A 23692-nucleotide genomic window follows, 5' to 3' on the forward strand; every position below is an offset into this window, starting at 1 on the left:
AATAAATTTGTTCGTAATCCAAAAAAAAGGGTTGTAATCCAAAAAAAGGTTGCAAACCGGGACACGCACTTCCGGGCTTGACGGGTTTGTAATCCAGAATGTATGCAAACCAAGACGTATGCAAACCAAGGTATCACTGTATTGATTAAATTATAATTTTGCTGAGAATGCTCAAAGCTCAGTGACAATTCTGCCATTCACCTTCCAGTCTCTGATACATAAAAATATGTTAAGAAACCACATGTCTTTTTTCTGCATGGATTTTTGTTTTATAAGCACTTTTGATTTAAAACTGCATCCAGCATTGTGAGCAGATATATAATGAAAGAATAAACTATGGCGATATGATGGTGCGAGAAATAGTTTGTTTGAATGGAAGTGCAAGAACCATTTGCGAATGCTCAGAGAGACCCGTAATGGGGAATGCAAAATATATTCTGTCCTTTTTAAAGAGGCTCTTCTCGCTTTCTTTGCAAGGGTTCTGCCCTTGCATGCTCGGTTCCTGCTGCCTGTGAAGGGGTCTTGGGACATTGGTGTCTTGTTTCGTTTTTCCTCTCGACTGTAGAATGCTAGTCTTGCATTTCAGGTGCAGCTTTTTAAAAAATAATAATAATGGTGATGGATATTTATTCTGTTGCTGTAAGGGTGGGTACATGTACATTTCTCTTTCTAGCCTCTGAAGACCACCAGTTAAAGTTCTACCTTTAATGAAATCAATTTTTAAAGGGAAAGGTAGATTAGGGTTCTGATACCTTTAGAAATAGTTTTGTTGTTCCAGTGGGATAAGCAAATCCCTCTGGCTTAAAATGATCAATATTCACATTTTTGTGGGATAGTTCCAGTTTTTCGACTTGCATTGGGCCGTTGCTTTACTAATAGTTTTTATCAGTGAAGAAAGGGCTTCAAAAGCTGTGATACTTCATATGAAGGTTTGTCTCTCTTAAATAATTTTACAGCTAAAGTAAAGCACAACTTGATCCAAATACCATGTGCTCCCACCCTGTTCAATTTTTTTTTAGTTTGGACTTATTGTTGCTATGGGTAGAATTTAGGGATAGGCAAGATGTAATCTGACCTTGGTATCTGAGATTCACTAGAGATTCAGTTACCGCATCATGCTTCTCTAGCTGTGCTTAGCATCAGAGACTCTGACTTGGGATTTCTTATTTCTTAAAATTAGATGCAAGGATTCATTGCCTGATGTGGTGAGTCTGCTGTGGATCTCTCCAAATTAAATATCTTGGTCACGGATCATTGGAATTCTTTCTTTTTAAAAAAATGTTGTGTAATTACATAGGAATTCCTTAAGAGCTGCTTTTAGTAAGAGCTGTCCTATATCTGAGTAGTATTTTTAAATGAGTGTGAATTTACTTATTTGGTCTATTTTTTTAATCCTGCTTTTCCAAAAAACATCAAGGCTGAGTTCAATAATTAAAACCTCAAAATTACACCATAAAACAGCAAATGCAATCTTAGAAAAATAACAGCAACAATCTGATACAAGTTCTCTTTTAGAATTAAAAACTTCTACAAAATAAGCATGTATACATTAAGCTAAGAACATGCAGTCTTTGCTTGCATTTTTGAAAAACCAACAAGCTCCTTAATTAACTTCTTAAAATAACCCTGGGGCCTGCTTGTCCCTCCAGCTGTTTTTAACACATTTGAAACATCTTTAAATACACATAGGTTACTATGAATAGAGAATTTCCCTGTTCAGATTAAGTTGCCTTAATTGCCTGACTTGTTCTGAACTGTAGTTTCCTGTTTCTGACAAAATGAGAAGGTGATAAATTGGACACTGAGGTCCAGCACTGAGGGCCTTCTGGCGGTTCCCTCACTGCGAGAAGTGAAGCTACAGGGAGCCAGGCAGAGGGCCATCTCAGTAGTGGCACCTGCCCTGTGGAGCGCCCTCCCATCAGTTGTTAAGGATCATTATATAACATTTAGGAAACATCTGAAGGCAGCCCTGTATAGGGAAGCTTTTGAAGGTTTAATGTTTTACTGTGTTTTTACATATGCTGGAAGCTGCCCAGAGTGGCTGGGGAAACCCAGTCAAATGGGAGGGGTACAAATAATGAATAATTATTATTATTATTATTATTATTATTATTATTATTATTATTATTTTCTTGTTGGTTTCGATTGTTTGTGCCACATAGGCAAAAATGTTTGCTTGCATCTTGACTTGTTAACTGATATGATTATCTCAACATACCATTGTCTAAACCTAAGTTTGTCTAATTAAATGAGATAAATTAATTAAAAACTCTTTAATTTAAATTAAAAGAGTTAAAACCACCCAAGTAGACCATGATATGTAATGGCTGCAAATTGTGATAGGGCCAAACCTAGGTCCAAACAAACCAAGTCCAAACTTTGGGTTTTGAAACTTGGTTGTGTTTTTTTTTTGTTTTTTGCAATAAGATCAATAAGATGTAATGTCTTTCAGATGTTTTGGACTACAGTTCCTATCTTTCCTGAACATTGGCCATGCTGGCTGGAGGAAATGGAGGTTCAAAGCATATGCACTAAACCATGATTAAATGAAACTGGAAACAAAGTTTTCCAGTCGTGTCCCTTTGGCCACACTGAATGGGCGTGAGGGGGGCGCCTAAGCCTGAGCTTTGCTTGGACTCATTCCTTTCACAATAAACATAGTTATCCAAGTGTGGCCATGAAGTGTACTTGCACAGGCAAAGTCTAGTCCCCCAAAAAGGTGATATTTTTTAAAAAAATATTTAGCTAACACATTTTAATTAACACCCATTAAAACATCACATCGCATCACAGAACTAAGGAGCCAGAGGAACATTTAAGGTGTCACTCTGTATGAATTACTAAATGATACAGTGTATTAATTGAAAAGGTGTTATGCATCTTCTTGGGAAAGGATAACTGCTTTCCTTGCCTGAATTTAGTGTTTAGTCAAGTAGCAAGCAGAAATGGATGTTCACTCTTTAGTAAGACGTTACAGGTAAAGATGCAGTCTCTTCTTAAACACGCTTATAGAAACTTGGGATGCCTCTTTCCTGGCAAGTCTTCGCTGAACTGAACTAGTGAAGACCTAACGTTTTAAAATACATTATTTTCTCCCAGATCTTTTCAGCCTACTCCTATGCATATTTACTCAGGAACAATTCACATTAAGTTGAATGCAAACTATTCCCAAATATGTGCTTAGCTGCCTGAGCTGCCAATGAAATGGAAAGAACATCGAATTCTGTAATATTGTGCAGTTAGCAAAACTGGATGTGGTCAATGGGGACTGAAAGAGAATGGCATTACAGCAAACTCAAAACACACAGAATCTTAAGCATTCATGCCCCCCCCCCCCGCAAAAAAGAAAAAGAAAAAAGATTATACAGCTTCTTTAATCTGAAAGAATGCACAATGAGATCCAAATTATTAAGGATTGAGGGGAAACTTCTGTAGCATATATTGTTTAGATTTGGAGAAGGAAGCTATGCAATGATTGCTTAAGATTATCACATATTTTCACACACAGAAATTTCACACACAGTATTGAAGCATAAGCATTAGTGGCATGGATAACATCACTGAACATTCACCTCCTTTCATGTCGCAATACCAATGGTCAGTTTTACATGACTTAACAGAGAAATAATTGTCTAACTGGGGTGCACAAATGCTTCTGAGCAAAGTACTATTCTGGGTTTAGCCAAGCTATTGAAATTCATGCTAGTGACTTTTCAACTAAGATTGCCACCTGCTTATAATTTTAGTGTGTTTATAGTTGGGGAACTATGAGTCAAAAGCATATATTAAGGGCAAAGTTTGACTCACGTTTTCTCAGAAGGCCAAATATCCCACCCCAGAACTATCGCCTGTCTTGCCTTCCACTTCAAATATGTGTTCTGCCAAGTATGTTTTAAAAACAAACTAATAAATCAGAGTACATTATTGATTGGACAGTGCTGTGGAGATTCATGTGTTCTATCAGTGCAAACATTATTTGCTTTTCAGAAGGAACAATTTCTGGAGGTATCCCCCGCACCCCCACAGCCCTTGTCAAGCTGATTGGGGGGCACACAGTGTGGGGGTGAAGCCCTGTTCCACTAACAGGACTTGTGCTTGCTGTCACTAGCACAACTGTTTAGTTGAATCCAGCCCATAACACCATGTTATATCTGTTCTGACAATTGAAATTGCTGGGTAGGAAGATCCCAGTCTATTAGACATTGGTGGGCTGTTGTTTTTTAGCCGGTGTTCAGTAATCCTAATAAGTCAAACCACTTGACTGTGCTTTACAATAAGGCCTTCGGGTGTCGTCCTCATATTGCTCCATTCATGTGGTGGTGGACCTGGCTGTCATTAATTTGGTTGAGTTAAAAGTGGCAATCCTACTTTAAACTAGGTCAGGCATTTTCTTCCTCAATACAGAGGACACTGTCTCTGCAAATATTTCTTTGTTCACGTGAATACATCTATCTATCTTGCCTTTCAACAGCCACATGAATAGAACAATAAAGCATCTCTACCAACTCCTGTTTGGCCAGTGAATATATAAGTAGTGAAACCCTGGGTTGCCCCTACTAGTCTGTATAGCTAGATAAGACAGGGCAAGATGGACTCATGGTTTTACATGGTATAATGCCCCTTAGACCTATAGGGATACAGGAAGTAAAACAGAATATCCCATATATACAGTACGTGAGTGGGTGGATCCATTTCCCCTTCTGTAAACATCTTAACTCCTTTTGACTTGAATGGTCCAGACCAGGGGTCAGCAAACTTTTTTAGCGGGGGCCAGTCCACTGTCCCTCAGACCATGTGGTGGGCTGGACTATATTTTGGGGGGGAAATAATGAATGAATTCCTATAACTCAGAGATGCATTTTAAATAAAAGGACACTTTCTACTCATGTAAAAACACACTGATTCCTGGACCATCCGCGGGCCGGATTGAGAAGGCGATTGGCCCCCGGGCCTTAGTTTGCCTACCCCTGGTCCAGACAGTAAGCCTGATCCTATGATTGTGAAATATGCCCAGTGTAGAATTACCCTCAGGTTTCTGCTATTGTGACAATGCATTTGCTATATCTTTCTTCCAACATAAGCAGGAAGCTAGAGGAACTCCTGTACTTCCAAGTTCCTAGGGATGGAAAGAAAAACATTTGTCCTACCTCATTTCTCAAAGAGGGCCAGTCCTAGCAACATTTCCCCTCATATCATGACTTTCTGAAATTAATTCAATAGCACACATGTGGATTTATTTTCTGTTTTATTAGATGCAACATTATCATAGTACTCCGGAAGATAAATACGTAGAAGTATTGCCTTCCATGATTCAACCCATTGGGCAAAATGGGTATTCACAGTCTTTCTTGCTGTCCTTTTGACAGATGGGCTGTTCTGTTTTGTCATAGTTATTCACTTCTCCTGCATGGTTCATGTACAGCAACATCTGCAAGAAGCATTGCTTTGATTGTTCACTTAGCCGATGGACTAAATCTATTTGGTGGAAACTGAATTGTTCACTTCTTCTGTATATGCATATTCTTGCTTGTGGTGATATATATATATTTAACTGAAGTACTGTATGCCTAAGTCTGTATGTTTGCCTTGTATGCTTGTGGCTAACAGGATGTCTCAACTCCAGCAATGTTATTGTAAATAATCTCTGTCCTAATGAATTGTGCATTTTCTCCACCTTATCTGTGTTGTGAACTTCGATCAACACTCTGAACAAGCCCTATTGATTTGATTAATTCATCATTTTTCAGTAGGCTAAACTCCCTTTCCTAGCCAGGGTCTTTTGGAGCAATATATCCAAAGCAAGTGAGAGCTTCATATAATAAAGTGTTTACTCCTTTCTTAATTTTGACAAACTAAATTAGCTTTGGATGCTGGAAATTAATTTAGCATCCAGTTGCAAAAAGGGCATACCATGTGAGGGTTGTGCTGAAGTTATTTTAATATTATTCATACTGGAGATAAGGCGAGGAGGCTGGTATATTAACACTAACAAAATACCACTTACTGCTTTTCCCCCTATCTCCATCTGCATGTTGAGTTTGTTTTTTAAATACCTTGCATTGGATTCCTTCAAATGTAACAACGCATTGTGCAGCAAGAAAGAGCAGCAGCAAATATCATTGGGCGAGGGTGGTGTTGAGATTCATAGAACTCAGTTTTATACACAAGAGAAAATGCATTTTAATGGAGTGCGCTTGAGCGGTTGATTTTATGCCTGTAGAATTAATATACAGAATTGCAGAGGGAATAGGAAGCTCACTCAGTGGTATTCAGGACTATAACACAAATGTGCACCTTGCATTCTGACCATGTTTAAATACTAATTATCTATCAATAGCTATTGCTCTCAGTGCAGGGGAAAATTCTATAATGAATTCCAGTGGAAGTCTGACATTAAAAAAATTCTCAATAGTTTTGAGTGAATATGGTTCTTTTCCTAGTCTAATGGTTTCGTAAAATAGATTTAACCCATTCTAACCAACCCCACCCCAACCCCGCATTCACTATGTATATTTTAAAAGTTATCCAGAACAGGAAAGTGTATTATAATTATTGAGGTGGTTTCCCCTTAAGTTTCATTCACATGTAAACTTTCTAGAAGTGCAACATGGAAGTTGAAAGTGTTTTGAATGCTTTAATTTTGAAACTACACCCCCTTTAAAAACGATAACAACACAATGGTTTTACTAAATCAGCAAATACACTTTATGAGAAAATCCTTTTGGAAAGGAGACTGGTAAGTTAAGTCTATTTAGGATCATAACTGTCTAAATTCTTAAGTCTTTAAGATACATAATAAAATAGAGGGGGAATGCCAAGCTAATTGCATTGTGGGAAATCTGCCCAGAGCCTCATCTAAGAATGTGAGGTCCAACCAATCACAGCTGTGATCCTTCTTTAAAGTGAATTGCAGTAGCAATGGCTAATCAATACGGATGGGTCAAACTCTTGGCTTGGATCCTAGGAACCTTGGGACTAGTTCCATGTGTCCAAGGGGCCTTACAAGAGTTTCTTGAATTTCAGCCTTCCATTCTGCATGGTAAACCTTGCTTGAAACTGAGGCAGGAGCTTTGGAAGTAGTTTGTCAAATGGCACGGGGTCTGCCATCCAGGGGGGGAACGTCAGCGATTTCTTGATGTGGCCATGCATTTGTGTTTATCTAAATAGATCCCAGACCTTCCCCCCCCCAAAAGAAATAGAACACTGGAATTTGTTCATAAATGCATGTTTCCAGAACTTTAATCTTAAGATAAACATTAGGGTCCTGAAATTCTCGTAGTCCAAATGTGTGATACTGTGATTGTATTCCCATATATCACTGATAGCACATAGTCTTCATCTAACGTTTGGTGTTAAAATGGGAGTTACTTGGATCATAAATACTGCATTGGTTACTTAAATACATGCTATAAAAGATGCAAAATCTGCAAACTATCTCAGGTAAAGAGGTAACTATACAGCATTAACATAATTAATAAGTTAATTATGAGCCCGTGTAAAATTTTTTCCACAATGTTACTTGTTTTCGAAGCAGTATCAAAATGGTATTGGTAAGGCAAAAACCATTTGTTTATTGAAAATGTACCCTTAGCATTAGGATGCATTCTGATATTCCCTAAAAGTGTTTGCACTGTTAAATGTTTCAGATTATTGTTAACGATTTCTCATTTGACATTTTTGCAGTCTCTCATTGACAAAATAAGAACTGTGTGCACATTTGTGTAAGCCTAGTAGATTTTGGCTTTAATTAGAACTTGCAGTTTTTAATCAGTGTGATTACTGTTTTCCGCTGTAACTTTGCGGACCAGATAATGCCTAACTTTTATCTAAATTCAATGGACTGTTTCCAATTTAAATACAATGAGCTTTGCAAGACAGAACTGGGATGAAAACCTTCATAGGCATCTGAACCTCAAGAGACGGTGTCTCCTGGGGCTCTTGTCTACATTTCTTAATTAAGAACATACAGTAACCAGGACTGGTTAATTGCTCCAAATTTTCCTTAGGTCTTCAAAAGTAACAGATCAAAAGATGCTGCAATGTTTTCAATGTGCTTTCGATGTGCTTTAAGTGTCATTGCTTAACAAATTGTCTTTCCTTTATCTTGTATATGATGGGATCCTCGCTAGACAGAGGTAACAGATAGAGGACAGTTGTATAACTGCCCCCTGGTGTGCTGTTGGTGGTGTCTCTCTTTGTTCCCTAGTATTGTTCCTAAACTTAAGCTTGCTATTTCGGTGCTTCTGTGCCTGCATGTTTTCATACACATTAACCACAGCTCCACTCCGTCCTTTAATATTTTTCTTTCCTGTGTGTGTGTGTATGAGATGTCTTTTAATACTTCTGAACTAGTAAATTTAGAACCCAACCTCTAACCCACTTTGTGCATACTTTTCAGCCTTTAAATCTTCAGTTGTCAAAATGCTTTAGCGCTCTTGAGTTCAGCAATTTATCTTGTGTGTGTGGTAGGGTAAAGGGAGAACACTTGTGTGGTCTGCAGTACAATGACCATAAGTGTGCTTTATTTCACCAAAGTCCAGTTCAGATGTGATGTTGTTGATATCTTAACCATGGTGCGGAGATCAGGAGTGAAGCATAGGTGTATCCTACTTCTTTCTCTCCTTGTAGCAACTTTTCCTCTCCTTTCCATTTCTAGGGTTAACAAGGGTTTTGCATTGAATGTGCAGTGATGCAAATGACAGTTGAGACTAACTCATGAAGCTATGTTCTGCAAACCTACTTCATGCCATCATTACAATTTCTAGTTTCAGGGGAACCATGGTTAGCACTAACCATGGTTTGCATCAGTGTACATGTAACCCAAACCATTGTTTACCATAACTCCTGCAGCCTGCTCCCAATTTAATTACCATGGTTCAGAGAGGGGCATCCTTGGATCTGTATCAGACCTGCATTGCAACTGAAGTAGTTGCTGTAAGAAACTTTGCTGAAAGGGTTGTTGTTTTGCTTATTCAAAGCAGGGACCCTCAATCCCAAGTACTAATATGTTACTTTATTTTATTTTAACAGAAACACGAAACTGACAGTGAAATTCCTTGTGCCTACTATATAAAGAATGGCAATAAAGAGCCCTTAGAATACCTTAGCATTTTGCAAACAATTAGGCTGGTGGGAGGGAACAGTGAGGCGCCGTTTGAGTTGACTCTTCTGGGTTGAAATGTGTGTTGTAAGATAGAGAATAAAGCTTGATTCTTATCTTAATCTTCAAGAAACAACTGACAAATTTAAAGGCTGGAAAAGTTATCTAGAATGACAATAGGAGGGGGTTTATTTAGGGAAAGGGATGGGTAGAGGCAACAATATTAAAAGTGTAAAAGATGTGGTCTTGTTTTAACTCCTGGCTTTTTAAACTGAGTTTATTTTTCTTCTCTTGGGAACATCGTGCTTTTGATTGCTTAAAATAGAGAATCTCCCAGGAACGTGAAAAGTTTGCAGATGAAGACAGCATCTTTTATGCACTTGGAGAATGCGGTTTGATCTCCTTTTCTGACTATATCTTCCTCACTACAGTTCTTTCCAGTAAGTACATGTTTTGTCCTTATGATTTTATTAACACTGAGGGTGTTTAAAATAATAATAATGATAAATCCTTAAATGATGGCAATATGGGGTGTTTTTTCCCTTACAGTTTGTCTATCTTTAAACTAGAGGTGCTTAGCTTATTTTGCATCAAAACTATTTGATAAGGGCATTTTAGTAAGTTTCTTTATATTAAAGAGCAGCTCTATACTCTACCAAGCCCTGCAGGATAGCTCAGCCAGTAGAGCATGTGACTCTTAATCTCAAGAGTCATGAGTTTGAGCCCCACGTTGGGCAAAAAGATTCCTGCATTGCAAGGGGTTGAACTAGGTGATCCTTGTGGTCCCTTCCAATTCTATGGTTCTACAATAGAAATAGCAAAGCATCTTTAGAGCCCTTCTAGGAATGTAATTACCGTAGTTGTCGTATACCTAGTCAGACCATTGGAACATCTACATCAGTAGTGTTTACACTGTTAACAGAGAAATCTGAGGGCTCCCTTGGACAAAAAACAAGGACACCAGCCAGGAATACCAGAGCAAAACAGCAGCCAGTAGGCTTGGTCTTTATTGAAGACTGTCGCGACAGTACTCCCACCTGCCACCAGGTGAAACAAGGTGGAAGCCCTGAACAAAAGAAGACCCCAGCTTTTATTAGCTACTAATCCCCCATGCTACACCCCTAAGACTACACCATTGACACATCACAGAGATGAGGGGTTCAGGGAGGAGTTGTGGTGGTAACCTGAGTGTCTTGTCACCTGTCCGGTTCCTCCTTTCCCCCTCCCCATGATTACATTCCTGAGGATAAAGAGGAGTTCACTGTTTCCTGCCCCCAGAGGGAAGGGCTGGTCACTGTCCTTTGTTTCAGTCCATACTGAATCCACTTCCATATGCAGGTCCTTTGTGAGTGTAATGATCTTCTGTCTAGGACCATCAAGGTTGGGATGCCAACTGGGTAGGGCTCACTGCGGACGTGTTGGTACGTTCAGGGAAGTTTCATTAAATGAAGCGTCGCGTATGAGTGTGTATGTGTCGTGTTTCTGCAAACTGAATGATTCGGGGGGGGGGGGGAGTTCCTGCAACACTTGCTGACAGTGACTACAAGGTTTCAGACAGGATTCTTTCTGAGTTTTATCTAGAGATAGCAAGGATGGAACACAGGACTGCCTACATACAGACTGTTGGAATACTGCCAGGGAGACGGAGCCATCAGGCAGGCCCCAATCATCTCCGGACGATCACCGGTCTCCCATGGAACAGTATCAGTCAATTAGCGACACGAGTCTCGGAGACATTCTAAGACTCGTTCACATCCTTTTAGCAGTCTCCACAATGGAAGATTCAGACAGGAGAACATATTTACAGCTTTATTCAACGTAGATCAGAACAAAGGAAAAACATGACTGCTTGCCTCCATGTCCAGGAAAAACAGCCAGAACGAAAGCTATATACAAAACGGAAACTCCCAGCGAGCAGGAAGTAAACAGGCACGTGACACACAACAGCCTGTTCCCTTTTTAAGGTGGAACGGAGCTATATTCCAACACAGACATGTGCTCTGCCACAGAGCTATGGGACACCAGCACCGGGCTCTCACTGTGCTATACAGGTGCTTATCAAAATGCTTACCTATATGCTTGCCTTTCCACTTTCCACTGGGATGTTCACAGTAGAAGAGTAATGCCTAAGTAGTTGGCAGAGGTTTGCCTGAATCTCCCCACCTACACACAAATACAGTTTGCACTAATAATGTGTGTTAGGAAATTTCTCTCGTTTCAAAGCAACCAAGCTTACAGCCTGTTGGCAAGAAAAAGCCAAATCATAAATATGAATATTTGTTCCTGTTCTCTGGTGCGCATTGTGCACATATATTAGTCGTTCGTACTTTCAGAGTAGCACTGAGAAGTGCTGAGGCATCAAAACAGCAATTCCACATTAGCTTTATTCTTGCCCAGAAAAGTGCAGAGAGGAAAAAATGTTGTTTGTCCACCGAAATGAGCAAGGACTTGCTGCAGAATTCAATGAAAATGAGTTTATGGATTACAACACACACATTTCTTTTATATATAGCTGCTTTATACCCTAGGAAGGGCTATTTTATCTTTTTCTATTGTGTTTTTTTCCCCTGGATACTTTTTTTGATGCTCCATGATGATCCACCAGATGTTTCAGTTGCCCTCCCTGATCTCTTGGATGTAACTCAAATGTACAAAATAATGTGAATGAACAGTGCATAGATGTGACCTAAGGCACCCAGTCTCTCTAAATTGCACCTAAGGAGAAATGCTGTTATTGGCAACACCCTCGGCTTCTAATCTAAGATACCCCAGTCAGGGCAGATGGAACTGCAAGAGAACATGTTTTCTTCTGTTCAAGTCAAGGGTCTAATTTGTTTCTTTTTTAAATTTCCACATATTGCACATAAAGTTCCAATACATAATGAATTTTCCTTTCATATTATCGACTTCCCATCCCATTTCCCATGATGTTCTTCTTTTCTATCCCTTTGCTGCACCCTAACACAGTAATCCCTAATGCTCTCTGTTGTTTATAGTTCAAATCCTGCTCACGGTTTCATCACGCTATAATATTTCTTTAAGTAACCCAGAAAAGGCTTCCATTCTTCAATAAAGCAATCATCATTAAGTTCTCTTATTTTAGCTGTTAACTTTGCTGATTCAGCATATTCCATCACTTTGCTTAATCCATTTTTCTTATTGGGTGTAATTTGCACTGTCCATATCCTGTTCGTTTTTTTTTTAGTTTCTGTGTTAGTTAGACCCAACCCAGGAAGTTTTATTTTCCATTAACTCAGATGTCGTTCTCATCCTGATCTGAATTCTGTGATGCTACTGAATTACCTTCTAAACTTGAGGAACTTCGTATCCTTTTACTGCCCTTTCATGTCGCTGTCATCTATGGTGATTGCTTCAGCAACGCTAAGTCACCCAGTTGCCTTTAACATGTTTGGCTCCTGATCTGGGGCTGGCGCAATCATCACTGATTCCTTAAGCTTCCTTCACTGTGGTTTGCCATGATTCCGAATCGAGCCATTCCCTTTGTTCCATAGCTCCTGTTAATTTGTTTTAAACCTAATTAGTTTACGCCTCTAATAAAATAATTAGTTAATGCGTGTAAATAAAACAAACCATTAAGAAGGAGGAAAACGGAATGTTAATACATTATTAAGTAACAGAATGTTAACAAACTACTTATGTGTAATTATAATTGCAGGATGCTTCGTTGTTTTTAAAGAGCACAAATTAGTTCAAAAACAAATAGTCTCTGGCTGTAGCTGTGATTGACTTTGGCTTCAGCTGTGTTCTGGGTGAGATGTATTTGCTTTTCTGCTGGTTTTATTAGTGTGTGATAATGTTTATTGTATTTCATATTTTATGGTGGAAATCAGCCTTGGGAGAGGTTTTACTCTTAAAGGTGGCCTATAAATGTTTTAATGTAAGATAGAAAAGAATATGCTTGGAAGATGGCTGTAATTCTTTGTGCACTTACCTGGGAGTAAGATCCACTTAGGTCAGTGGAGCTTTCTTTTGAGTAAACATGAATAAGCTTGCGCCATAAATGGCATTTTTGAAGTTATCTAATAGAAACCTCTGTAGAGTGATAATATATGTAATCCTAACTAGTGGAACAGCATCATAAACTTCTTCTACATAGATGGTGTGAAAAAGCTTATCTCGGCTTTATTTTAATTCAGATTTAATCAGCGATGTGGCATAGATTTTGGCACCACTCAGCGCATCTGTGCTAGCCTTTGAAAGCCTAATTACAAGCAAGGAAAATTAAATGCCAAAATTAAGAGATTTGATGGTATCTGCAGTTTTTATTCTGCCAGTTACCCTCCTTTCTGTTTCAAAATATTAGTCTATCTCCTTCTTTTGTAGACCCACTGTGATGACTTTTTACAAAAATCATATGGGTCCTCTCTTAAGTGGATATCCCTAGCAATCCAATGAATAAAGTTAGGAAGCATTAGTCCATTAAGCCCTAGAAAATGGGTCTCATTTGGGGGGTTGGTTTTTTTTCTTACCGCAGTGCTCATCAGCTGGCCAGACCTTAAATACAACTCATTTGCATTTTACAAGCAGAGAGCTGTTTGCCTACTGCATAGAAGATGAAGTCTGTCACCATATTTTATTTATAAGTAATTTACTGCTCTCATGCAGTCTGTTTCCTAGTCTGCTGTATGATCCCCCCCCATTCCCCCAAAAGATAATAAAATAACATTTAGAAATGTGCTGATAACTTCTGGTCTTCTGTTAAAGGAATGCTATAGCAAAAAAAAAAACAACATGGAGGATGCTGCACCAGTTTCATTGCTTTAGCTACTCTCCAATTTTAATTTTTATTAGCACCCTTCAAATTTCCTTAGTGATGAGATACGAGGCTTACACAAAAAGAGGTGGAACTTCCTTTTTATCTTCTTTAGAATTGAATTGGGTGAAAAGACATTTGGACTGGTGGATGTACTTGCTGGTACAGCAGTTATAGGACAGAGATAATGAAAATGTGACACTAACAAGACCAGCAGGAGAAAAGATAGGTCTAGTGCTTTTTCAGCCCAATCCTAATGGTTTTGAATTATGTTAAAATGTTGTGAGCTCCCATGTGAAATAACTGTATTTTTAATAAACAATTTTTAATAGGCTATATTTGCACAGAAGTAAATCCCACTTATCTAATTCAAAATAGCTCATTAGGAAGGATATTTAGGATTCTGGCCCTATAGCTATAACTTCTATTTGTAACCAGAGAAATGAAAAAAATCACTTGTAAGTTTTAACCTGATTCACTGGTAATCTGCTGGAGTTTCTTGGTGTAGCTGCAAGGGAGAGCGCACCTGTTTGATATGTGACCTATCAAAGCCAATTTTCCATCCCCAATTTTTAATTCTGTGTGGAGACATACAGAGATCTATACTGGAACAAATAGCAACTTTGGGGGATTTGTACTGCAGAAGGAAAGGGTTAACCTGCACTCCCCCAGCACCCTACCTTAGAGGACTCTGCAGTGGAGAACGAAAAAGAAAATGCTAAAATGTTGTATTCGTTCTTTTAAGGGGAACAGTAAGGTAAAGGTAAAGGGACCCCTGACCACTAGGTCCAGTCGTGACTGACTCTGGGGTTGCGGCACTCAACTTGCTTTACTGGCCGAGGAAGCGTATAGCTTCTGGGTCATGTGGCCAGCATGACTAAGCCGCTTCTGGCGAACAAGAGCAACACACGGAAACACCGTTTACCTTCCCGCCAGAGCAGTACCTATTTATCTACTTGCACTTTGACGTGCTTTCGAACTGCTAGGTTGACAGGAGCAGGGACCGAGCAACGGGAGCTCACCCCGTCGCAGGGATTCGAACCGCCGACCTTCTGATCGGCAAGTCCTAGGCCCTGTGGTTTAACCCACAGCACCACCCTTGTCCCCTTTAAGCGGAACAGTAACAGTAGGTTTTGCTAAATTGGATGCTCACTCTCACTATTTCAATATCTCAAAGACATCCCCGTTGAGAATTTTGGTCCATATGCTGGTTACCACCCATGAGCGGTATGCTTTGTGCTGCAGAAGTAGTGGTCTCCAAGATCACTGGGAATGGTAGTTGTAGATCCAGGACAGAAAGTAATTGTGGGTTAGTGGCAATGATTCTATATAAGGTGAACCCTTTATAATGCAATTTTCATCATGCCAACCTGATGGATTCTAGCCTCCTAGCAAGGCAGGTTTAGAATAGCCATTTATATAGCATTGGGCCAGGACTTGGGCATGAATTTACTATGGAAGGCTTTGTCTTTGCATTTGTTTTTGTCCTTTGAAGGTCAGCCAATAACTGATGTAATGTTGCTAAAAGATAAGGCTTGTACTCTCATCTAAACATTGTGTCTTATCTCTTCAAACTGCAAAGGAGAGATAAGTTAAACTGTATTCATCATTGGTGCTTTTAAAAAAATCACATATTGCCATTTATTTAATATATTGTATACTAAAGACTTAAAAAAACAACAACCCTAAAAGAAGCCTTATGTCATTTGCCATTAAATGTGTGTTTTATGTTGCGTCCATATGGAGTTTTGGCTTTGGTCAAGTGTGAAATGGCCAACATGGTTGCCAGGAGATGGCAACCCCATAGCCGGCTGGTAGCCACTGCAGATTCTTCTGAGGACTTTGCTAGGTATATGACGTCATTCATGCAATTAGCAGTGGCTTTCTAGAAAATAAATTGCGGTTGTGGGCACCCTCATATGGACAGAGGCCTGGATGTGCAGGCTAGGGGGGGATTTTGCACTTTGCCTCACACTGTGGACCTGATCTAAACCTCCCACTTGTTCCAGTTGCATGAATGGCATTGGATCTAGTTTGGACCTAGTTTGGATCTAGTTTGGATCGAGGAGTCCACTTCAGCTAACCATAAATGCTTCAGTGGATTATAGGCCAAACTGCATTCAGTTCTAAAGCAGAATTTCTCACACAGTCTGGGATTTTGGTTGAATTGATTAGACCGTCAGGGCAGCTCCTGGCATCTGCTTACCATGTTAGAAAATCCAGCATTTTTGCAAACTTAAGGCAAAACAAATGAGGCACATTGAATGCATGTGCACCGACAGTGGGCACTATATAATATTTGGTTTTGACTTTTTGCAAACTGTGGCACATACCAGTGCCTTGGAATATAAAGAGTCCTAGCAGTGTTCCCCTCCCCCCTTGCTACTGCCAAGTTAACCCATATTCTCTTCTCAAATTTCAGTGTGGTAATTCAAGGTGCTTTCCCATAAAGGACATTTTTCATATAAGCCCAAATCAGACGGATAATACCATTCAATTCATATTAGCTAGGATATGACATTTTATTTTCTGAATATGGAGATGGGGAGTATAATATGTTTAAAGTTCCTTTTAATGGAATTTTTCCATCTCATTAAGTTGTAAAGATGAGTTGTAAAGAAACAATTTTGTCCTTTCCCTTTTCCCCTTTTTGTCTGCTTAAATTACAGTGTAACATTATGCACGGGTATAAATTGTTTGTAGTGTTCCGATTTTTAGTGCCAGCCGAGTGTTGATTTAATTTTGCTGACTGGAGTTAATGTTTTGTGGAAGTGCTAAGCCTCTGCTGGAAAATCTTGACTTAGATTGCAGTCCTAAACACACTTAGTGGTGGAGAGTCTCCCTCCTCAAATTTGATGGGACTTGCTTCTGAGTAAACATGCACAGGATTGCTTTGTAAATCCAGTAGTAATGCTCACTAGTAACGTACCCTCTATTAAATTTTAGAAGGAGCAAGGATAGCATGCAGGCATCTAGGACTTTATAGTCTTATCTGAATCTCATTCTCACCAAAGATCAGTATCATTTTGAATAACATAAAATCCACACATAGTCTGCATATTTGGACATTAAATATTTGGAAATTAATTACCCTGTAAAATATATTTATTTTGAAGATTTATAGCAGAGCTTGGAAGCTGTGGCCTTCTAGACTGTGTTGCACCATGTACCATGGCTCCCATCAGCCCTGACTTTTGTCCACGCTGATTTGGGCTGATGAGAGTTGTAGTCCAACAACTTCTGGGGGGCCACTGGTTCCACACTGATAAGGCAGTTACTTCCCACAGAAATTGTAGCAGCCCTGATAGAGGGGAAGGGCTGGTTTGAGAATTGCCCACTGGACCAGGCAACCCACATTGTTATGACCTCTTCTTATGCATTTCCAACCCAGTTCACTCAAAACCCACCAGGGAGTGGCAACCTTGCCCCTGCAATGGTGTTGTTGTTTTATGAATCCCCTCCTGCTTTTATCCCAAGGCGATTTACAAGTCTGTTGTAAAAACAGCTGTGTAAATTGCACCAAATACGTAAAGCTTGGATTACAGCCCCTCTGCTTCAGACAAACTGTAAACTTCTCTTGTCTTCACTGCAAACTCTAGAGGCACCATGGGTTTTTTATTATTCCCCCCCCCCCAGCCCTTGTAATTGCTTACAATAAGCACTTGCACTGAACCAGTGGCAGTGTACATATTACCCCGCTTACCCCCTTAGAGGCAGGTTTTCTGTATGAATGCCGCCTTATTTGTAGATTTATATTTTACTTATAAATTGCCAAATAACATATTATCTGGGTGATTATATGTTCTCTGTGAGATGATCTTTAACCTGCCTTCTTAGTTGGTGTTGGAAATGCTATTATGCTGCCTTTAAAATCCAACCAGGTTCCTAACACATGGCCAAATTACAAGATGGAATATTGGATGCGTGGTTCACCCTGTTGGCAAGATGTCAAGCCACCTTTTCCCTTTTAGTAGCATGCATTTTGGATGTGTCCTTGTGGAGGTCCCAGGAGAGAAATATTCACACATTTATTCAGCTAATCTTCATGTTATGCAAACATTTGAGGGAAGGATAAATCTTCAGCACTATGAATTTCCACTGAAAATGAATGCATTCTTTTGAGCATTAACCTAGCTCTGCCATAAAGGTATGCAGCTAATCCTGTTCAAGCAAGAAATTTCATGGCTTAATATTGTACTGGCATAATAAGAAAATCATCCCTTTACCTTCACTATGAGGAGTGTTGTAGAATAATATTAACTCTGCTTGGAACGAAATCCTCTTTGGATATTTCTTGTTCTGACTGTCCTGAGATGCTTGCTGGTGGCTTTGATCATGGCTGAGTCCTTTGTTTTGTAGTGGAAATACCATTAGCCTGTTAGTAGTATCACCAGATAGAAAAGCAGCTGTTTACTGTTCTTCAGTTGTTGAAAGGGCACAGAATACACCTCTGCTTTATTCTAAGGTAACTTGTTAACTCCCTTTGAGAACGTACTTTCCTGCAGCTGCCTGTTGCATAAATCTCAAATAATATAGATTTCCCCTGAACACTGGAATGATAATGTACTACCTGCTCTGTAGGTAAGTGTTAATATTTACCTCCAATACCAACAATCCAATTGATGGATTGTTGGATCAGGTTCTGTCTCTGTAATGGACTTACTTTGTGTCCCTAGAACAAATAGTAATGGTTCCCCAACTCTAAAATGTTTTTAGACAAGTTAATAAACAGCAACCCACCACCAGTCCCTATATAGGTTTCCCATTGGACAGAAGGTGGGGTTTTGCCTCCCTGCATAGTACTTTACTTCTCCCAGTGGCTACCATAAACAAGTTCCAGACTATATTCTGAACTATTTGAACATCAGCTTCTCATCTTTAACAGAAGAATGATAGTGATGCATTTCACAGGATTTCTAGAACAGGCACACTGAAGGTTATTAATATATTAAAAATATAATATAAATAGTAATTATGGAATCATTTTGGGAACCTAGGATTGCAAGTTGGAATTGAGAAGTCTAGAGTCATAGTAACCTATATCATCTCATCTCCCCTTTTTTCACCCAGCTCAAGTTTCAAAAACATTACTATTATATCTTAAGCTACTTATCTAAATAGGTATTTCATGCATCATTTTCAGCCATTTTGGTGTTACTGTAATGCATGTGAAACATCTTAACTCAGATTCCATTGTATTTTGTTGTTCAACCTCTTCCTCGATATCAGATATCTAAATAAGAAGGTGGTAACACCAGTTGTAAGTGTCTTCTGTTTCTTCTATACACAACCCCTCTTAAGAGTCTCTTAACATACAGTATACAGACATACAGTAACCTGTATTGTCAAAACTATTCACTTCTAATGGGTTATGTTCTTTGATTTATATAGTCCTACAGAACAGGAAAACCACTTTTCTGGTGGGGGTGTTTTCATGAAGGCCTGAAAGAAGTGGGGAAGGGGGAGACAGTTTGGTTTTAGGCAACCAAGAGTACCATACCTTTCCGTGTATAACATGCCCCCAGGTATAAGACGACCCCTATTTTTTTTAGCTTGGGGGGGGGGAGATTGACCAGAGTTGTTGAGCTTTTTTTGGGGGGTCACCACCGCCAAGTGCTCTACAGGGGCTGCCCACAACTGAAAATTGAATACATCACCACAGCCACCAAAAGCCCACCTTGCCCAATCAACGCAACCACAGCAGATTGTACGTCCAACCAAACACATGCCAAATTGCCACTGCCAGTCTCCTGCTGCCTGCTGCCACCAGTCACCCATCACCCCTCTGCTTTCTATGTATGTGACGACCCACAATTTCGGCCTATTAGTTCTGGGGGGGGGTTGTCTTATACACAAAAAAATACGGTACTTCTCTCTTGGGTCCTGTTCACACCTCTCAACTTGGTTAGCTGCCCAACCAAACCCTAAAAACTAGTTTTGTGAGCAGTAGAGTTGTCAGAGAATTTGCAGCGATGTCTCACACAGCAATTCCCAGGATTCTTTGGGGGAATTCATGGTCGTTATAAACACTGGTGTAAGTTTATATAACAGAGACATCTAGCATGGTTTTATAGACAGAGTAGCACAGAAGACAAGTACAGTTTCTGTATCTCGCTTATTTCCTCCCACTGTGTGTGAAAGAACACTCTGCTGTATCTTATTTATAAGAAGTATTTTGATTCTGAGGCTGGCATATATCCTGCTGTTTCATAGCCATGAGGAAGGAAACACCAAGATGTGCAGTAACTTCTATTTTACCTTATATTGGATTTCAGATCTGCACATGTACTTTGTATTTGCATTGTGGGAACTTAGAAGTGTAACTTTGGAGTGCAAAAAAATTTAGCTGCGATAGGTAGCTTGGGTTTCCAAATAATTAAATGACTATTTTTGTAGGAAGCTGCCTGCCAAAAAAATACCAGCCTTAATAGTATAGTGCAAAATATTTAAGCAAACATCCCCTTTCACTCTCCGTTAGGATTTGGCATTCTGAATGTGTTTTTTCTGGGACTTCCGGGTTGGTGCCACTGTTTAATGGCGGATTCCCTCCGAGCTCCGGAGGGAATCGGCTCCGTAGCGTCTGCGTCTGGCCGCTGCGGCGAAGCGGGGACCCTTAAAATCACAGGCGCGGATGCCTGTGAACACAGAGACTCGGCGGGCACCATTTGCGCCCCCCCAATCCGCGACGGAGCCTTTTTAAAGGCTTCGGAACGGAGGCAGGGTAAGGCGTGGTGCTGAGAGTACTCCCTCGCCTACGGAGTGAAGCCGCAAGCCATTGACAGAGAGCGCCAACTTCTTCTAAGAGTGATTGGATCCTAAAACATCAACCCGTGAGTAATACGGAGATTGGAACTTTAAAAAATTTCTTATCTTGGATTTGGAACGAGCGGGAAGGGGCTAAAAAGGAAGTCCACCCCCCCCTCTTTGTAAACAACTTAAAGCAAAGGACTGGGCAGCTAAGGTCGAGAGAATCTGTTTCTTGCTTTTTTTTTTTTTAACTAAAGATCCTGACCTCACGGTTTGGACATTATAAGAGGATATTCTGGAGGATAAAAAGAATTTTGGGAGCTGAAACTACACCCCCCCCCCCTGGACCCGGGAACGTCCGATGAGAAAGCCTGTTGCATGGAAGATTTTGACAGCTGTCAAGTGAGCTGCTAGTCAGCTAGTTGTCAGCTGGAAAAAGAGAACATTGTTTCTGCTGTTTTTGCTGGTTTATTCGGGATAACTTGTTGAAAATAAGGTTGATACAAAATAACTGGACTTTTGGTTTTTGAGCTGAAAGGAAGATCAAGGAATTAAATCCCCCTAGAGGGGTAACAAGGATACTACATTACAAAAATGGCTGGAGTGTCTAAATTCCAAGCAGAATTGGACAGAGCACTGGTTCTCTTGGGAAACTTACAAGATGAGTACGATGCTTTGTCTACAGAGGTAGCGCTATTACACTGGACAGTAAACAACAGCTTGGAGTCTGATAAGGATTTGAAACAGGAAGCCTATTCAACTGAACAAATAAATGAAACCGAAAGCGTAGACACGATGGAGCAATATGTTCTTTTTGAAGAAAACGAAGGAGGAGATGGAGGCTTGCAGGAGTCAAAGGAGAGCTACAATATGAGGCCTGACATGAAAAAGGACAATAAAAACTGGATGCGGAAAGCCTGGTTTGATTGGGAATTTGGAAAATGGAGAGATCCTCTTTTGAGGAGATCTGAAGATCTGAGGATTATAAATTTGTTGAAGGTGGAAGCTGGAGCTGGAGCTGTGGGGACATTTGGATTTGAAAGAAATTTGAAACAAGAGTTGGAATACCCAATAGGCTTTGCTTTTGCTTTTAAGTATGGAGAACTGGCTAGAAGCAACACCGATTCTGTTGGGCCGGAGCCCCTCCGAGACCTGGGGCTTAACATCAAGGTCTATCAAAGAGACCGGCAGAAAGGAACTGAGAGAGACATAAGGGCCTCGGACCTGAGATCTCCAGGCTAAATAAATAATATAAAGACTGATGGATATTGGTTGGGGACTGGAACCGGGAGAAGGGTGGGTGGAGGTTGGGAATCCAAAGGGTACATAAGGATAATTTGCATTGCTTTGCTTGTTTTATATTTTGTTAGTGGTAAGGAAATTGGGTAAACCGTGGAAGGGAAATTTTGGTCGACCTTAGGAAAAAGGTTCAAGAATAAATTAATGAGGTATAAGTATTGATGTGTAATTTTAATAAGGTGAAATTGGTTTTTTTTTTCTTTTTTTTTTAAACTAAGTGAGAATAAGGCTGTTAAAAATAAATGGAGGAAATGGAAAAAAGAAGTAAAGTAAAATAACAGTATGTTAGAATAAATGTTTAAGTTAAGGTGAAGAAATAAGTTAAGGACTTGCTGAATTGACAATTTAAATTGGAATACAAGAAGGGGAGGTGTGAGGAGGTCTGAGAAACAAGGTTGAGGAAAATAAGTATCAGAAACTGTATGTGTTTTTTCTATTTTTTTTGTTTAATTTCGAATATTTTGTTTATTTTTTTTTGTTTTTGTTTGTTGTGTGTTTTTTGAAAATACCAATAAATATTTAATAAAAAAAAAAATGAATGTGTTTTTTCTGTGTTGCACAAGAGAGTGGTGTTGTGATGTCTATGAAGCCATTTTAACTAAAGAATCAACATTCTGAATATACTTTTAATTCTCCGTTTCAGAACTGTGCATACTTGATCAAATTCTGCTTAGCCTTTTTCCAATTAACATTGGAAAACGTAATGTGGCTCAGGGGCAATGTGTCTAGACTCTACAATCTAGACAGTTCTCATAATGCAGAGAATTTGAAGTACTTGCTGAAACTGAGGGCATTTAATCTCAAAGGGGGAAATAACACAATATTGCTATTGCTAATTGTCACGGATGGTTGTTGACTTCAGAAGTGTATAATACTTGCTCTTTTGGCTGCTTTCACATTTCATTTAAAAGTAGGAATAAATTTTAACACTGCACAGGGGACTTGGAAGTACTGTTGCTTAAAACTGCCAAGTTGAACAAGGGAAATAGAAAATAAAGTGGTAGACAGACCGCATGGGCTTTTTAGTGTATGTGTGTTTCGGTGCTTATAAGCTGTATTTGATTGCATAACTCTATATTACTGTAATTCAATAATGTGTGATTTGTTTGAGAGAGACCAACTGACAGGATCAGGAATTCTCGCTTGGCAAATGAACAACATGAATTACTTTCTCCAGCAAAGCCGATGGTGCTGGAGGCAAACTAGGCTTTCCATTTTTTCTAGAAGCAGTGGGTGGACAGACTTGAACAGGCTCAAAAAATGCCTGGTTATAAACAAGAGTGGGAACTGAGAAACTCACACATTGAGCTGGTTCGAAAGCATCCAGATGGTAACCCTAAGGCAAAGATTCTTCTCTGGGACTGTGAAATATGATCAGTGTAGGATTACAAATAACAGCATCTCTGCAAGATTTTTCAGTCAGCAGAATGTTAGTGGGCATCACAAGAAATTCCTTGCCAAGGAGAATCATGGTGCAGGTGGTAGGGAGACTTTGCCTCCATAAAGTACTACTACTACTACTACTACTACTAATAATAATAATAATAATAATGTAGCAGCCTTCTATAATGGACTTGTCACTTCAGGGAATTCCCCATACTTTCCTCCTTTGGAGTGTTGCATAGATATATAAACTTGAGAAAGGGCTTTTCTGTTCTTGTATGTACAAAACTTGCAGGGTTTTTTGTTAGTACACTAAAGATGTGAGTGGAAGGAGGTGACCTATTCTGTGCTGCATCTCATTTGTCACTTGTCAGTGGTGTCGTAAGTTA

The 23692-nt window shown here is 39.5% G+C and overlaps 1 protein-coding gene across 1 annotated transcript in view; it reads left to right on the forward strand.

Annotated features, from left to right (window-relative positions):
• Positions 1-23692, forward strand: part of MICU1 (mitochondrial calcium uptake 1) — a 131813-nt gene that overhangs the window by 57799 nt on the left and 50322 nt on the right. The window contains exon 6 of the mRNA XM_083614229.1: positions 9426-9540. Within this exon, the coding sequence (XP_083470355.1) occupies positions 9426-9540 (115 nt within the window). The remainder of the gene's footprint in view (positions 1-9425; positions 9541-23692) is intronic.

This window comes from Podarcis filfolensis, assembly GCF_964270895.1.
Source record: "Podarcis filfolensis genome assembly, chromosome: 5".
Lineage (NCBI taxonomy): Eukaryota > Metazoa > Chordata > Lepidosauria > Squamata > Lacertidae > Podarcis > Podarcis filfolensis.